Source organism: Meriones unguiculatus, chromosome 3 (assembly GCF_030254825.1).
Source record: "Meriones unguiculatus strain TT.TT164.6M chromosome 3, Bangor_MerUng_6.1, whole genome shotgun sequence".
NCBI classification, from domain to species: domain Eukaryota; kingdom Metazoa; phylum Chordata; class Mammalia; order Rodentia; family Muridae; genus Meriones; species Meriones unguiculatus.
In genome coordinates this window covers 161317944-161335757 of record NC_083351.1, presented here as the reverse complement: position 1 = coordinate 161335757, position 17814 = coordinate 161317944, and the positions used below count along the sequence as shown (strand labels likewise).

The 17814-nt window shown below is 37.1% G+C and overlaps 1 protein-coding gene across 1 annotated transcript; it reads left to right on the top strand.

Moving 5' to 3' along the window:
* Positions 1–3816: 3816 nt before the first annotated feature.
* Positions 3817–17493, top strand: Sult1b1 (sulfotransferase family 1B member 1). The gene is made up of 7 exons (XM_060380882.1): positions 3817–4165; positions 4701–4829; positions 9142–9239; positions 10074–10200; positions 11853–11947; positions 15398–15578; positions 17270–17493. Exons 1-7 carry the CDS (start codon positions 4018–4020, stop codon positions 17380–17382), a joined length of 891 nt encoding a protein of 296 aa, XP_060236865.1. The 5' UTR covers positions 3817–4017; the 3' UTR covers positions 17383–17493.
* Positions 17494–17814: the final 321 nt, after the last annotated feature.

Sequence of the window (17814 nt, the reverse complement as noted above, 5' to 3'; positions counted from 1 at the left end):
TCCATACTGTTCCCCCATCTGAATGAGGATTAAGCATTTTCCCTAGGGTCCTCAACCATACAACAAGGACGTTTTCTCGACTGTGCTCATAGCAGCTTTATTTGTAATAGCCAGAATCTGGAAACAACCTAGATGTCCCTCAATGGAGGAATGGGCACAGAAAGTGTGGTACATTTACACAATGGAATATTACTCAGCAATTGAAAACAAGGAAATCATGAGATTTGCAGGCAAAAGGAAAAGATCATCCTGAGTGAGTTAACCCAGAAGCAGAAAGACACACATGGCGTATACTCACTTATAAGTGGATATTATCCATAAAATATTCAATAACTATACTAAATTTTATGGTCCTAAAGAAGCTAAACAAAAAGGACGACCCTAGGGAAGTTGCTCAATCCTCATTCAGAAGGACAAACATTATAGGCCATGAGTTCTTAAAGTAGATCTGGCATTTTTTTTTTTTTTTGTAATAAATAATAGTACATGCTGTGGTAGTTTGTACTGTAGAGACTCACAAACCCCAAAAGACTTATTCTACTGAATCACTTTGCCCAGTAGATAAACAACAACAACTGAACAATGGCACTGGTATCCTGCCTGTGTTTACCAATGCCTATGGCATATGGGCATTTTATATAGAAAGCTAAGCAACCCAGAAGAATATTGGTGTTTTCTGTAGCAGAATTGTATTCACAGTTCACGAAGAGTGAGTAGTTAAAATGAAAAGCAGCTTTGAAGAACAGATTTTCAGATAACATTTCCTATTCTCCCTTCTTTAAATGACCACTTAGAACTTAGCTCCTTTCTTAAGCAGAATAATAGAGATGGAAAAGAATGCAATATAGATATCTCAATGAGATATCAGAAAGCCTGATTGCATGACTCTATTTGACACAAGTTCCACTTTATGATACAGACATAATTTGTAACACATTTCTTATTCTCCTGTATGAAAAATAGCAAAACATCATTTTTTTCATTTATCAAAATATCAGTAATTGGGCTCTTACCAATTTCAGCTATATCATTTACTTATAATAAAACACATTTGAAAAATCTTCCAGGACTTCTATAGGAGAGCAAGGCAGATAGAATCCAGCTGTACAGAAAGAAGTCAGCCTTTAAACCTATGTTGGTAGCTGGGGAACACAGACATCTTTGTACTTAAATTGGACACTCTACAGAAAATATTTTTAACTTTAGAATATGGTGTTGAAAAAGTAAATGTTTGGAACTGATGAATACACATGCAGGGCAATTGCTGCTCTTCCAGACCTGTGTTTGGTTCCTAGCTTTCACACTGGGTCTCCCTCCCCCCCGATAACTCCAGTCCTAGGTATCTGACAGCTTCTTCTGGCCTCCATGGACCTTAGGCTCCCAGGTGGTATGCATACCTACATGCAGACATACACATACCATGACAATACAGACAAAATACATTAGAAACATTTTGTTCAGTACTATACTAGATAATATAACAGGATAGCCACCATTATCTCCACTCACAAAAGGGGATATAGATCACATCTATAAACTACATATAGTTATATATCAGCTATATAACTATAAATTTTATATAGCTGTACACTTCTTGATCAAGAATTCTGGTAGCTTCTCTGCCTCAAGATACAGAATTTCTAGAATGTGAAAAAAAAAAAACACTCCACTCATACATACAGTCTCTTTCAGAATTGGACACAGAGGACCTAAAGGGAGTAAAGATTTGTCATCTTATTACAGACTACTCCAGGTCTTCAACTTATTCCCATTGCTGTGTCATAGATGTCTTTTCCCTTAGCTCTGGGAGAAATGGATGGCTGAGTGTTTAGATATAGTATGGAATAAAACAAAGTATCTCTTCAAATTAGAAAATAATAATTAAACAAAATCTAATTTCAATGACATCAGTACAGTCTGAGCCTATCTCCCCTTCCACAGGTTGGCATGTGCTGAATTCGTCCCATGATTATTTGGGGCTTCAGTGCATGACTTTTTGGTTAACTGAATCTGTACATAAACATTTGCTTGTGTGTGTTTATATCAGAAGGAAAGCCAGATGAAGTATTTTTCTCAGTAGTCCAAGCCTGCAGTTACTGTGGGTAGAATAGAAAACATGGGGGAGGGGGGATATCTACTGGCATTCTGGAATGGTCCCAAACATTATTCATAGCGACTTATCTATTAATGTAAGGATGGAGATTTAACGTAAGTGGATTACAGTGATTGAGTTGCAAGAAAACACACAAAACAACTAAGTACAGTCTGTTCTGGTGGTAACAGCAAAATGCCTGTGCTGTGAAACTGAAACTTAATCTTTTAAGCCAGCAGGGGTAAATCATTTCTTTCTCCCATGGGAGAAGGGTTGTTTACTTATTCTCAGTTACCTACACTTATTTTCATCCTAAGACAACTATTTCTCAGAAAACAAGACATTCTCCATCATGAAACAGATGTTTCATCTATTAAAACGCTGTTATTTTGCATCAAATTCTAATGTTTTACAATGCTGTATTTGAAGTATGGAATTCCAAATGATGCTTCAAACTTTCATGTTGGTAGCTTAGGATGTTATGTAGATGGCCAAAATACATTTGTCTACCATGATTTTTATTATCTTAGATTTATAAGATACATAAGCTATTGAATTAAAATAAAAATTGGAAATCAAAAATTTGTCACATGACTAAGATTTTTTTTGTGAGTTAAGTAACAAAAAAGTTCTGCAGTCCATAAACAAAATTAAATGCATAACTGAAAATGATTTGTTATAGAAAATACTGTTTACCTCATGATCTAATAAAATGCTCAGTTAAAAATGAAAACACCTTTTTTCCCATTCTTTTTTAAATTAATTACACTTTATTCACTTTGTATTCCCCCATAAGCCCCTACCTCCTCCCCTCCTGATCCCACCTTCCCACCCCCTTCTTCACACATGCCCCTCCCCAAGTCCACTGATAGAGGAGGTCCTCCTTTCCTTCCTTCTGATCTTAGTCTATCAGATCTCATCAGGAGTGGCTGCATTGTCATCTTCTGTAGCCTGGTAAGGCTGCTCCCCACCTCATGGGGAGGTGATCAACTTGGACATTAAACTGCCATGGGCTACATCTATGCAGGGGTTCTAGGTTATCTCCATGCATGGTACTTGGTTGGAGTATGAGTCTCTGGGAAGACCCCTGTGTTCAAATTTTAAGGCATTGTTTATTGTAGGGAATTTCACTAGAATGTAGATCCTAAATTTACATTGGAACTTGGGTGTCCTGCAATTCAAAAATCTCAGAAGACACCAGTAACACAGGTACTGTAGATAGACTAGATATGTCAGTTTACATTATAAATATAAATGTAAAACAGTATTACAAACTAAATTAAAAATTAAGAATTGATGGGCAATTTCACCAAGTATAATAGAAACTGAGTACCCACAATTCCAAGATGCTCCATGTAGCTGAAGTCAATATTTGCATGTGTGGGCATATTAACACATAAACATAGAAATAACCGCAGTTGGGGGCATCTTGAGTCATTTCCTTAAGAGTTTTGACAAGAAGGAGAATTGAGTGCACTTTAAAAGTCAGAATGTCGGAAGACTAGCCCTAAAGAACAATGAAGTACAACTAAGGTGCTGATCTTTTACTGTCAGTGGAGAACTTTTAGCATATTTTTAGTGAAAAACTACTTAATTCCCAGATGCATTGCCACTTCCTCTTAAAAACTTCTGTTGAAGACCTTTGTTCTTTTGTAAGAAAGCCAAAGGCGGCCCTCGCCGGTCTGCTCTGTTACTCCCACGGGGCAGCCTTTGTGTTTCAGTATACACTGTGATAAAATCAAAGGTCACTTGACTCTGTTCTTTACACTTTACTCTTTACAAAGTACTATACTCTGGTGTATGAAGCTTCCTATTTCTCACAGAGATTCTGACTATTACTCGTTCTGCTCCTTCTATTTCTCCACAGTTTAATAGGCTATTTCTGCATAGCCTATTCAGCGTCTGTAGAGTCTGCTACAGAAAAAATGAGCACCCCAGAAGATGTTCGGAGAAAAGATCTGAAGATGATTCATGGCTATCCCATGGTCTATGCTTTTGCACTCAATTGGGAAAGGATTGAGGCATTCCAGAGCAAACCAGATGACCTTGTGATAACTACTTACCCAAAGTCAGGTAAGTAATGAATCCCAAATAATGAAGTCTAACTTCACCATTTTTTTTTTACTTAAGATTTTATTTTATTTATTTTTAAATTTATTTTTTATTAATTACTGTTTATTCACTTTGTATCCCAGCTGTAGCCCTCTCCCTCTTCCTCTCCCTATCCCGCTCTCTCTCCCTTTTCTCTTCCTATGCCACTCCTCCAATCCACCTGAACCTGGCTTGTATAAATTTTTTTATTCATGCATATGAGTGTATTTGTTTGTATGTGGGTGACATGTGCTGTGGGTGCCCAAAGAAGTGAGGTGAATTCAATCTCCAGTGCTGGCATGGGTGGGGCACCTGTTAAAGTTCCAAGGGAGGAGAGGAAAGGGGCACATGATGTTATTATATTGTAATCTTAAAAGCATCTATTTATTTAAAAAGTCATGAAAAAAATGTGTCATGTTTACATGTGTGAGCTTCTCAAAGAATAAGTCAGTAAATAAAAACAAACCATTAAAACAAGCTGCTCATTGCTTCTTTTAAATGCTGGCTTTTGTTACAGGTACTACTTGGCTTAGTGAAATCGTAGACATGGTTCTAAATGATGGAAATGTTGAAAAATGTAAGCGAGATGTTATTACTTCTAAGGTTCCAATGTTGGAACTGAGTGTCCCTGGAGAAAGAATATCAGGTAAACTTAAATCTCTTGCCAATTGTAATTTTGCAAGACTATTTTCGCCTAACATATTCCTGTTTATAATTACACATAAGAAAAAAGAGAAACAGAGCAAAAATGTGTGCGTAATTATGAATTAAAAACTAACTCACTGTGTTGAGTTAGTTATAGAATTATTAGTAAAATATGCATTCTCTCATCAGGGAATATACAGAAACACTATAACATTAGAAAGCAAATCAACTGTACAACCACTTTGGAAAGCAATCTGGTCCTTTCTCAGACAATTAGGAATAGTGCTTCCTCAAGATCCAACTATACCACTCCTAGGCATATATCCAAAATATGCTCAAGTATACAAGGACATTTGCTCAACCATGTTCAAAGAAGCTTTATTTGTAATAGCTAGCATCTGGAAACAACCCAGATGTCCCTCTGGAGGAATGGATACAGGAATGGATTCCATTTACGCAATGGAATACTACTCAGCAATTAAAAACAAGGAATTCATGAAATTTGCAGGCAAATGTTGGGATCTAGAAAAGATCGTCCTGAGTGAGATATCCCAGAAGCAGAAAGACACACAGTATATATTCACTTGTAAGTGGATACTAGACCTATACGATAGGATAAACATACGAAAATCTGTACACCTAAAGAAGCTAAACAAGAAGAAGGATCCGGGGTAAAATGATCAACCCTCAGTTAGAAAGAAAAATGGAATAGACATTGTAAGTAGGAGAAAACAAGAAACAAGACAGTAGTCTACCAGACAGGGCCTCTGAAAGACTCTACCTAGCAGTGTATCAAAGCAAATACTGAGACTCAGAACCAAACTTGGGGCATAGTGTTGGGGGAGTTAGGGGGAGTTACTATGACCTGGAGAGGATAGGAGCTCCACAAGTACCAAATATATCTGGGCACAGGGGTCTTTTCTGAGACTGATTCTCTAACCAAGGACCATGCATAGATATAACCTAGAACCCCTGGTCAGAGGTAGCCCATGGCAGCTCACCAGCCAATTGGATTTCTCTAGTAAGGAGAACAGAGACTGTCTCTGACATGACTCAAGTGGTGGGCTCTTTGGCCTCCCCCACCATGAGGGAAGAGCAGCCTTGCTAGACCACAGAGGAGGACATTGCAGCCAGTCCTGATGAGACCTGATAAACTAGGGTCACATGAAAGGGGAGAAGGACCTCCCCTCTCAATGGACTTAGAGAAGGGCAGGAAAGAGATGAGGGAAGGATGGTGGGATTCGAAGGGAATGAAGGAGGGGGCTATAGCTGGAAAACAAAGTAAATAAATATATAATATATAAGAAGCTAAACAATATAATTAATATAAAAATATAATTAATATAAAAAATAAAGAAATCAAATAACTTAAATCAGTTCTCCTAATCTTACAAAGCCAAAGGCTAAGACAGTATGAGATGTAATCATAAGAAAGATTGCCCTACATCCATCGCTTGTCCATTTCTAGCTACACCTAATTAAGGCCCAGAATTATACATGTATTTTGACACATGAGGGATCCAAGTGTAAACAGATTGATGTATAAAAATCTTTAGGGTGATATATGGACTAAAACAACAGTGAAGAAAGGGGTTGGAGTAGGATGTGAAGCAATTTTAAAGCCGTACAGTGATGGATTAAATAAGGTGTGAAATGCTTAGAAGTTTCTTAAGTTTACTCTAAACATGGTAGGGAAGAGATTGAAAGGCTTTAGGGAAGTGTGAGTCAGTAAGTAGCAGTTTTGGGGTTGCTAGAGCTATACTTTGGATTGACTGACAGACAGATTACCTAAGAAATGTGAGAAAAATGAATGAAAGTTGAGTCTAGTTTTATTTAGGTCAACCAAATATTCTATGAAGCCAGGTGTTTATTTGGAAACTGGGGAAGGATGTATCTGGGTAAGATTATTAATAATTCTGTATGAAATGTTAGACTTCAGGTATTGACTATTTTAAATAACCAGTTGAAAGATAAACACTTCGGCAACTTTCTGCATAAATGTCCCTTGGTGGAGACTGTTGACCCACAAAATTGTAATACAGTATCAAAATATGATGGTTATTCATTAAAAACTACCATCATGAAGAGGAGCTACCAGAAAATCGTCAAGCTAAGAAGGAATGGAAAAGCATGGTCTTATAGGCAAGTGTGGAAGGTCATTTGGAGTGAAGCTAGATAAGAACACAAGACACTTCCATAAGAGTGGGAGTGACCCTTCCCACTCTTCAATTTAAACAGCAGAACCTGAATCCTCTCCTGCACCAGAGATGGCTCATAGCAAGAAGGTTTGTAACTTCCCGAGGCAGGGCTCTGTTGATCCTTAGCTGCTTTCTAAAGTAGAAGGGAAAGATAAAAGCTTGGAAATTAACAATAACTTTAACACCTCAGAAAAATATAAAATGAAATAAAAAACAATTAAACCAAATAATGTAGACATAGGAGTCTGGGATTAATGGTGAAGGTGCGGGTAGGGTGGAGTAGACTGCCATTGATCAGTTGAAGTTTAACCAAGAGAAGTACTTAGATTTACTCTACAGACTAAGTGTTAGTACCTATGACGTTTTCATATACTGCTAGCAGTTACAATCATGATATTAAGGGCTCATTTAATCCACTCTACTTGGAAAAATGACTATGAGAGAGAGGATAATGAGAAAGCTTTTATGAAAGTTGAGGCAGGGACAAAGGAGAATAGGCATGGAAAGACAGTCTGAAATTAATAGGGGGAAGGTGGTGCCTATAGAAGATTGCACTTTTCATTTGAGAGTACATTTCAGTACAGAGTAACAAGGCTGTAGCTTCTAATTTGGAGACATGAGATCCATGGTGGAATTTTGTAATTAATATCTTTAGATAAAATCCAGGACATCTAACTTCCACCTACATTTAAATATTCAGACCACAAATCATTTAATTTAGTATAAATTTATATCCTAAAATTTATAGGAGACACAAATGAAAAATATTTGTTATTTACCTAAAACTCAAATTTAACTGGTCATCTTAGATTTTTATTTGATTTTTAAGACCATATTTCTATTGTTATAAAAGGACTTTGTTTAATAGTTCCTGTGGATCATGGAGTCCGGCCAACAACATATTCACCGGTAAATAACATAAATAACATTCCTGTTCTTAGAGAGTTTCCATCCTAATGAATGTATATTATTGAGCAGGCATAGGCAATAAGTATGGGAACACAGGAAGGGAGAACATTTCTGTTTTTTTTTCTTTCGTAAATATTTTGCTTTCATTTATTACAATTTATTCAATTTGTATCCCTCTGTGACCCCCTCCATAATCTCCTCTGGATCCCACCCTTCCTCCTTCTACTCCCATTTCTGTTTTGTGGGAAGTTTCCCACAAAGGCTGGCATAAACATCTCTAAGCAGTGTAAGCTGGTTTTGAACTTAAGATCCTCATGCCCTAACCTCTAGAGCACTAGGGTTAAAAGATTGTGTCATGATGAGAAAGTACATGCAGTATTACATACAAATAAGTGTTGTGTGTGTACAACACTGGGACTAGACGTTGTATTATAAATTAAAACTACTTAAAACAAGTGATTGTCTGGAGGTGATTAATCTGATGTAAGTTTTTTGAGAAATATATTTCCTACGCCAAAAAATAGCAAGAGTATGTTCTATTAGTAGATGGTTCAAAGAGTAGATCTAAGTGATATTGAAAAGAAAATATGCGTAGGACTTTTAAGATTTGTAAGAAAGAGCTGAGAAAAATAGGTGTGATAAAACTTCAAGTTACTAAAGTAGTGTTTTTATTCCTTATTTTGGGAATAAGAAAATGAAACTAAAGACTCTTAAGAAAGTAATTTAAAAATATCTCACAATGTGTAAAATGACAGTAGAAATTTAACAGTGAGGTTAAATGCCAGACACTACAGTGTTGCCTGTCTCCTGATATGAATGCCTGGAATTGAAAAAAAAATTACCAAAATAAATACCTGTAGTTGTTTAGAATTCATCCCCATTTAATATTGCTCAAAAATGAAAGAATGGTTGGAGGACAGTGAGCGAACTTAGCAGGAAAAAGTTATTGTTGCATAGGTAGAAGGATCTAGAAGTCTCAGTGCAAGGAAAGGATGGACTCTTGAATGTTGTCCTGTCTTCCACAAGAGTTCTATGATAGATAAATGACACCTGCACAGAGACACAAACACACACACACACACACACACACACACACACACACACACACACATACAAATAGCATTTACAAACATTCATGGGAAAGATGAAGAAATCTGAGCTTCTTTGATATTCTGATCTTTCTATGTTCTGAACTGAAATCTCCAGGCATTGAACTCTTAAAGACGACTCCATCACCTCGGATTATAAAGACGCATCTACCAATCGATCTACTCCCAAAATCCTTCTGGGAGAACAACTGCAAGGTATATTGTGGAATTCGGGCCTAGCTTGCATTTACCTGTTTATCTGTCCATTTATCTATTCTTATTGGGAGAAAGAGTAGCATGCTTTGCGACATAGAAAACTATACAAGTAAGTGCTTGGTTGCTTGGTTTTCTACTCTTTGCTCTTCTTTTCCCTCCTCACCTCTTCTGGTCTTTCCCTTATCTACTTTCCCCTCCTCTCCTTCTGGTATTGTTTTGTTGGTTGGTTTGAAACAGGGTATCACTATATATTCCAGGCAAGTCTTGATACTGCTATTATCCTTTTATTCTTCTTTCCACAACTCCCCAGATTCTACAATAATAGGAGTTTGCATCCTTGGAGGGTGCTACAGCCAGGATACAAAGTAAATAAATTGTAATAAAATTTTAAAAATGGATAAAATATATTTACTCTCTGCTTAGTCAAAAATATCTGGTTCTCCATATGAAGGCCTGGAGTATTTCTGATCAATGTTACAGCTATTTTGTGGGTTTGATGTTTTGTTCTTAATTGTTTCTTTCATTTCTTTATGCTTTATGGTAATAGGCTTTGTCATGTTGATACATTTTTATGTTAAACTTATATTTTGTATAACTCAAAAGTTATACTAAACTAAAAAGTGAAATATATATTTTATTAGAATTTAAAAAGACTTAAAGATTTAGATGAGCAAATTCCCTAATTTATTGGTCTAAAATTTTGTTTCCTTCAGAGAAATATTATGATCCATATCTTCTAGAAGCAAGAGTTCTCTGCTATTTTATTTACTTATAAATATTTTTCTTTATTTTTAATGCATCATCCTTTGCTTTTCTTCTTCTTCTCTCATGTAGATGATTTATATGGCTCGAAATGCCAAAGATGTTGCTGTTTCCTATTACCATTTTGATTTAATGAATAATTTACACCCTCTTCCTGGCACCTGGAAAGAGTATCTGCAGAAATTCCTAGCTGGAAATGGTAGGTAGGCCATTAACTTAAAAATGCTAACTAGCTTTTATTTACCATCCACAGGGTCAGGTGTGACTCCTGTAGGTGCTCTAAATTTGAAAGAGAAGTGACTTTTTGAGCATCAGCTCCATTTTTTTTTTTTTATTTCTTAATGTGACATAAGGCACATGAAAACTTCCCATATTCCATACTGCTCAGGGGCCTTTGGCATACCAAGCAAAGCAGGAGCTGTTCCCAGTCAGCACACACTTAATTATGTGCATGCTTCTGCAGGGTAGCAGCAGCCCAAGGATGCACAGCCAGTGTCCATGCCAGCACCGTTCTATGAGAATGTGGAGCTACAGAAGTTAAAAAAACAAAACAAAACAAAAAAAAAAAACAAAGGGACCCATAGGGCAATGCAACTGTAAGAGTGATGAGCACCAAAGTACTAGTCCAGAGGAACTTGCTGGCACTAGTGTGTAGGACTTCTTGGGTCTCAGGAAAGCACGCTCAAGTTGGCATTTCTGATGACTTCCAAGTGATCACTTTCAAGTTGCAGCATGTGTGAAGTACCCATCATCCAGAGCTACCTTATTCTCGAGAATTGAAGATAGAAATGTTTTGATTAAGGTTAACACAACTGTCAGTTGCCAAATATATTAATCTACAAGGAGTATAGCTAATGACTGTTAGTAGAACAAAATGCTGTGTCCATGTGTATCATGATGTCACCATATTCCTGTAGAGATGTGAAATGCCGTATCAGAAATTAAATTTAAGTTTAAACGTGAAATAGAATAAAATCTTATGGGAAGAGGGACTGCCTCTGACATAATCTGATTGGCCTGCTCTTTGATCACCTCCCCCTGAGGGGGGAGCAGCCTTACCAGGTCACAGAAGATGACAATGCAGCCACTTCTGATGAGAACTGATAGTCTCAGATCAGAAAGAAGGAGAAGACCTCCCCTATCAGTGGACTTGGGGAGGGGCACACATGCAGAAAGGGGAGAGGGGTGGGATCGGGAGGGGAGGAGGAAGGGGCTTATGGGGGGATACAAAATGAATAAAGTGTAATTAATAATAATAATAATAAAATAAAAAATAAAAATAAATTAAAATAAATTTAAATAATTTATTTTCTTTAATTTTTTTAAGTCAGAATGTTCAAGTTCAACACATTCAGGAATTGCTTCCCCATCCTCAGTTTTTGTTCATCATTAGATCTTTTATACATGTTGTATCTTAAATATTTAGATTCACACTTGCTACTTGTTATGTAAGAAATCTTCCATGGGCTTTAACATAACTCAATGGCAGCCAATCAACTCTTACTTGAAATGCTCCCTTTGTAATTTATGTTTTAAAAGTTAATTGTATGCTCACAACTATAATCCCAGCACTCAGGGAAGCAGAGGCAGCTGGATTTCTGTGAGTTCAAGGCCAGCCTGGCTACAAAGTGAGTCCAGGACAGCCAGGGCTACCATGTCTTAACGCCCCCCCCCAAAAAAAAAGGTGATTGTACATCTATAAGTGACTAATTTTAACATTTTGAAAATTGATCATATATTTTTAGCTTCTTTGATATTTGTATCCCACAAAATGTCTTTGTAACTGACTTACCCTTAAAATTATTTTGATCTGATGAACACTTTTAAAGGTACTATTTTTTCCTGTTTTAGTGCCCTATGGTTCATGGTTCAATCATGTTAAGACTTGGTGGGAAAAGAAGAAAGGGTATCCATTACTGTTTTTGTACTACGAAGATATGAAACAGGTAACATAGTAGATATTTATTTCAAAGACTGTGCATACTGTGTCATAGGAAAATAATTAAATTGTAGTTTTCAAGTTAAATTTGGAGTCCAAAATGCAATAGCTGTTTTCCTTTTTTCTCTTTATTAATTACAGTTTATTCACTTTGTATCTCCCCTGTATCTCTCTCCCCTGTATCTCCCTCCCTCCTTCCCTCCCAAGCCCACCCTCTCTTCCCCTTTTCCACACACGCCCATCCCCCAATCCATTGATAGGAGAGGTCTTCCTCCCCTTCCTTCTAATCCTATTCTATCAGGTCTCATCAGGACTGGCTTCATTCTTACTCTATGTCCTGGTAATGCTGCTCCCCCCTCAGGGGAAGGTGATCAAAGAGCAGGCCAATCAGTTCATGTCAGAGACAGTCTCTCTTCCCATTACTATGGAACCCACTTGGACACTGAACTGCCATGGGCAACATCTGTGCAGGGGTTCTAGGTTATCTCCCTCAATGGTCCTTGTTTTAGTATCAGTCTCAGAAAAGACCCCTTTGCCCAGATTTCTTTTTACTCTGTTGCTTTCCTTGTGGAGCTCCTGTCCTCTCTAGGTCTTACCATTTTCCACATCTTTCATAAGATTCCCTGCGCTCTGCCCAAAGGTTGGCCATAAGCCTCACCATCGCTTTGATACCCTGCAGGATAGAGCCTTTCAGAGGCTCTCTGTGACAGGCTCTTGTCCTGTTCCTTGTTTTCTCCTTCTTCTGATATTCATCCTCTTTGTCTTTCTGAATGGGGATTGAGTATTTTATCCAAAGTCCTCCCCCTTGAGTAGTCTTTTTAGGTGTACATATTTCAGTAGGTTTATCCCATATTATATGTCTAATATCCACTTATGAGTGAGTATATACCCTGTTTGTCTTTCTGCTTCTGGGATATCTCACTCAGGATGATATTTTTCAGTTCTCACCATTTACCAGCAAATTTCCTTTTTTACTTGTTATTTTATTGCTGAGTAATATTCCATTGTGTAGTTTCCATATCCATTCTTCATCTGAGGGACATTTGGGTTGTTTCCAGCTTGTGGCTATTACAAATAAAGCTGTACAAACATGGTTGAGCAAATGTCCTTGTTGTGTACTTGAGCATATTTTGGATATAAGCCTAGGAGTGGTATAGCTGGATCTTGAGGAAGCACTAGTCCTAATTGTAATAGCTATTTTCTTATTACTCATATCTCTTATCTGCAAATCTATCAGATCAGTAATCACTTTGCAATATTGAAATCATTTATCTATATTTGTTTCTTTCTTCTTTTAGTGAGTATGTGATTTTCAACTATTGTTTCACCCATAAATTCTCTCCTAGACTTACCAGGACATCACACTTACAATTTTGCACTTAGTATCTGTGTATCCACCCACTCATTGCTTTCCTTTTTAATTGCTTGCTATAGTTTGACCTTCACTCCTTTATTAAGGTTTTCCACAAATATTTATTTGTGAGTAATCCCCACATATGTATATTCATAACTTTCTAAATTGAATTGCAAACTCACGTTGGAATTAATTTAATGTGTTCAAAAGCACACTTAATTGGTTTTGTTCTCAATCATGTCACACTTTACACCTTTTATTTTCTTCTTTGGATGTTAGCTTTATTTTTCTTTTTAGTTTTCCAAGATTTCAGTTAGATTGTAAGTCTACTATAATTGGAGTCTACCCTTCATGCATAGACTTTGGGATGAGTCACATGCTTTGTCTTTTGTATCTTTCAAATGTTTCTCTTGAACTTTTTCATTGTATCAATTTTGTTTTTTTTCAATTCACCTAGTCTCTGTGAGGTAAGTTTGTTCAATATTACTGCAATGTCCTTTGCCACTATTCTAGACTTTTCTACCAAAATTGGACAATCCTTTCTATCCTCACTCACCATTTAAAATTCACAGACATGTTTCTTTATTTGAAAAGGTCCAGATATACAATTTAAAACACCTTTCAATTCTCAAATCCATGATGGAAACAAAAATACTGTCAATTTTGAAACTATACTCATAGTATTGAATATGGTTCTCACCTTAGAGATTGTGGCTCAGTAGTCAGACATAAAAAGAAGCTTTGACAATGTGATTATTTGTACAATTGATTGAATGTAGGAGCCCAAATATTAGTGGCAGTAAGCCCCTGTGTATGGTGAATGTACTTCTAGGAAACCCCGTGGAATTTCTCATATTTTACCTCTAGTAATCTGAAATTTTCCACTGTCTCCACATTGTAGTTTGTAGCCTAAAAGAGAATCCAAATAACTCAAATTCTGAATGATGTCCTATATTATCTTTGGAAGAACTTCTGTCCTCATTAAGTTGATGTTATTTATTCAGAGGGACATATACTGGTCAATTCCTGGACCATCTCAACGAGCTGGAATATCCAAACATTTGTTAATCTCCTTGAAATCTATTAAATACATTATTCTTACTAGAAAGTGATTTGCTCATTGTCATGTTAGACAATGTTTTATAAAAAATATAATATAAGAATAGTAAGAGGGAGTAGAGTACATATCAAGAGTAAACGCTCTAAAAATCTAAAAAATCTAAGTTAATATGTAATATATGTATATATTTTGTATTATATATATATGTGTGTGTGTGTGTGTATGCATATAATGTGGGTCTTGTTTCTTGAGGATATGTTGCAGAGGAAGATTCAATGAGCTCTTCTTTCATGATAATCTGACTGAGACTGCTTTTTTCTACACAGCCTGGAAATATTACCAAAACTTCCCTTAAAGGAAATCCTTTAACAATACATACATGTGTGTATATAGGCACACATATAGCTAATAATGTGTTTTTAAAAGTTGTTGTTTTCCCAGTTAATATAAGTATAGTTCACCTTCTTCACCAAGATATCCTAAAATATTATTATGTTTCCCAATTCATTTTAATATAATTTTATTTTATTTAAGTTTATTTACTTTACATCCCTAGGGTACCCCTCTCTCTTCTCTTCCCAGCCCCTCCCTTTTCATCTCCTTCCCCTCTTTCTTTCTCCCCAGAAAAGGAGAGCCCCCTCCTCCCATATCAGCCCTCCCGGAGTGTGTCTGTCTGTGTACAAGAGTGAATGTGCTGTCAAAGGCCAGTGGAGCCTGATCCCTGGAAGCTGGAGTTAAGGGAGGTTATGAGCTACCCTGTGAAGAGACTGGGGACCATGCTTAGGTCATCTGGAGGAGAGTGAGCGCTCTTCACTGAGCTGTCTCCCCAGCATATTCTTTTCTTTGTTGAACTAGTGTCTTTCAGTGTAGCACAGCAGACCTTGAATTTGTAATCTTTCTTCCTTCGGCCACCTCTCTGCTGAGGTTTGTATCTGTAGACTAAACCAGAAGAACATAATTATAAAATCTGCTCATTTTCTAAATTACATGAGTGGTTTACACGTTTGCCATTTCCTTGCACTTATGGTTTAACTCACTGACAGAATCCAAAGGAAGAAATAAAGAAAATCGCCAGCTTCCTAGGCAAGACTCTGGATGAAGAGATCTTGGACAGGATTATCCGCCACACCTCTTTTGAAATGATGAAGGACAACCCCCTGGTCAATTACACCCATCTGTCCACAGCCATGATGGATCACAGCAAGTCTCCTTTCATGCGAAAAGGTATAATTTTGCTGAGTGTAATTCCTGCCTTTAGTTTCTTACAAAAAACCAGGTCTATCTTTTATTTAACTTTTTAAAGCTTCGGTTCTTCATAAGGAATCAATGAAAACTAAAAACACTCAGTCAAACGTTGCTTTATTAGATTCATTCTTTTTTTAACTTTTTTTTTGTCTCAAAAGTGAAATCTTTTTTTAATTTAAATTTATTTTTTTATTATTAGTTACATTTCATTAACTCTGTATCCCAGCTGTATCCCATTCTCACTCCCTTATTCTCTCCCAATCCCACCCTCCATCCCTCATCTCCTCCCTGCCCCTTTCCAAATCCACTGATTGGGGAGGACCTCCTCCCCTTTCATCTGACCCTGTTTTATCAGGTGTCTTCAGGACTGGCTGCAAAGTCCTGCTCTGTGACCTAGCAGGACTGCTTCTTCCTTGGTGGTGGGGAGGTCAAAGAGCCTGCCATTGAGTTCCTGTCAGAAATAGATTTTATTAATTACACTTTATTCACTTTGTATCCCCCATAAGCCCCTCTCTCCTCCTTCCTAATCTCACCTTCCCTCCCCCTTCTTCACACATGCCCCTCCCCAAGTCCACTGATTGGGGAGGTCCCCTCTCCTTCCTTCTGATCTTAGTCTATCAGATCTCATCAGAGTGGCTGCATTGTCATCTTCTGTGGCCTGGTAAGGCTGCTCCCTCCTCAGGGGGAGGTGATCAAAGAGCAAGCTTATGTCAGAGGCAGTCCTTCTTCCCATTACTATGGAACCCACTTGGACACTGAACTGCCATGGGCTAAATCTGTGCAGGGGTTCTAGGTTATCTCCATGCCTGGTACTTGGTTGGAGTATGAGTCACTGGAAAGACACCTGTGTCCAAAATATTCTGGTTCTGTTGCTCTCCTTGTGGAGTTCCTGTCCTCTCCAGATCTTACCGTTTCCCACTTAAGTGAGAAATAGATTCATTCTTACAGGCTCCTGTGACTATGTTGTTCATTCAAAGTCAGATGTTTTTCTTAAGATGGCACAGGTGTTTTATATGTTTGGCTTTAATGTTATTCTCATTTAAGGCGCAAATAATGTAGAAATCTTGTGAATTCGGGACAAGTGTCTTCCAAAGATCAAAGAATTTTCATTTATAAATTTCAGGAAATTAAACTCATCTGGTGCCCACTAGATATCTCTATTGTACAGACACTATAACTATCTGAGAAAATAAAATGTGCTGTTACTGTTGAACATTGAGGTATAACTCCAGGACTGTGTGAAAAAAAAAAAAAAACTCTTCTATGAAATAGTTTACTTCCTGAGAAATTACATAAGAACATTATATCTCTCAAGATGACTTTTGAAATATGAACTCTGAGCTTAGTTATAAGCCTGTTTTTATCAATGATATTATTTAGTTTTTAAATGACGCTCTACACAGTCATATTTATTCAACATGAGATTATTTTTAAAGGTTTATCAGACAATTTTGTACCATTATAAATGAATATACATCAGTCACCCTTGTTCTAAATTTGAATAAAACTAGTAACACTTTTCTGTGTTCTTTTATATTACAAATTATCTTTGAATCCTAATAAAGTGTTTTTTAAATTCATTCCCTAAGTATCCAGGCTTTCCCTTGGTCCATACTATTTTTTTTTATTCAATTCATGTTTATTCTTTCATGTGTTCTTGTTACTTTTAGGTGTTGTTGGTGACTGGAAAAATTACTTCACAGTGGCCCAAAATGAAGAATTTGATGCCATCTTTAAGAAGGAAATGTCTGACACATCACTTAAGTTCCGCACAGACCTTTAGAGTGTTTAAACTGCAGCTTGAATATGTGATTTTTTTTAAATAGTAGCTTGACTGGAAAGTTAAATGGGATGGTGAAGGGGAAATAAATGTGCCTTCAAAACACTGATGAAATATGTCCTACACATTGCTCAGTAATGTTCCAAATTATCTAGAGGCAAGGTCCTTTGTCTTCTTATTTTTTTCCTTTTTTTATTATGATTATTATTGATTACACTTTATTCATTTTGGATCCCCCCATAAGCCCCTCCCTCCTCCCCTCCCGATCTCACCCTTCCTCCTCTTTCTGCATGCATGCCCCTCCCCAAGTCCACTGATAGGGGAGGTCCTCCTCTCCTTCCTTCTGATCTTAGTCTATCAGATCACATCAGGAATGGCTGCATTGTCTTCTTCTGTGGCCTGGTAAGGCCACCTCCCCCCTCAGGGGGAGGTGGT

Coding starts and splice junctions, on each gene's coding strand:
- Sult1b1 (XM_060380882.1), top strand. CDS start 4,018: ATGAGCACCCCAGAAGATGTTCGGAGAAAAGATCTGAAGATGATTCAT. Junction 9,240..10,073: donor TCTGGGAGAACAACTGCAAG/GTATATTGTGGA, acceptor TCTCTCATGTAG/ATGATTTATATGGCTCGAAA. Junction 15,579..17,269: donor GTCTCCTTTCATGCGAAAAG/GTATAATTTTGC, acceptor TGTTACTTTTAG/GTGTTGTTGGTGACTGGAAA.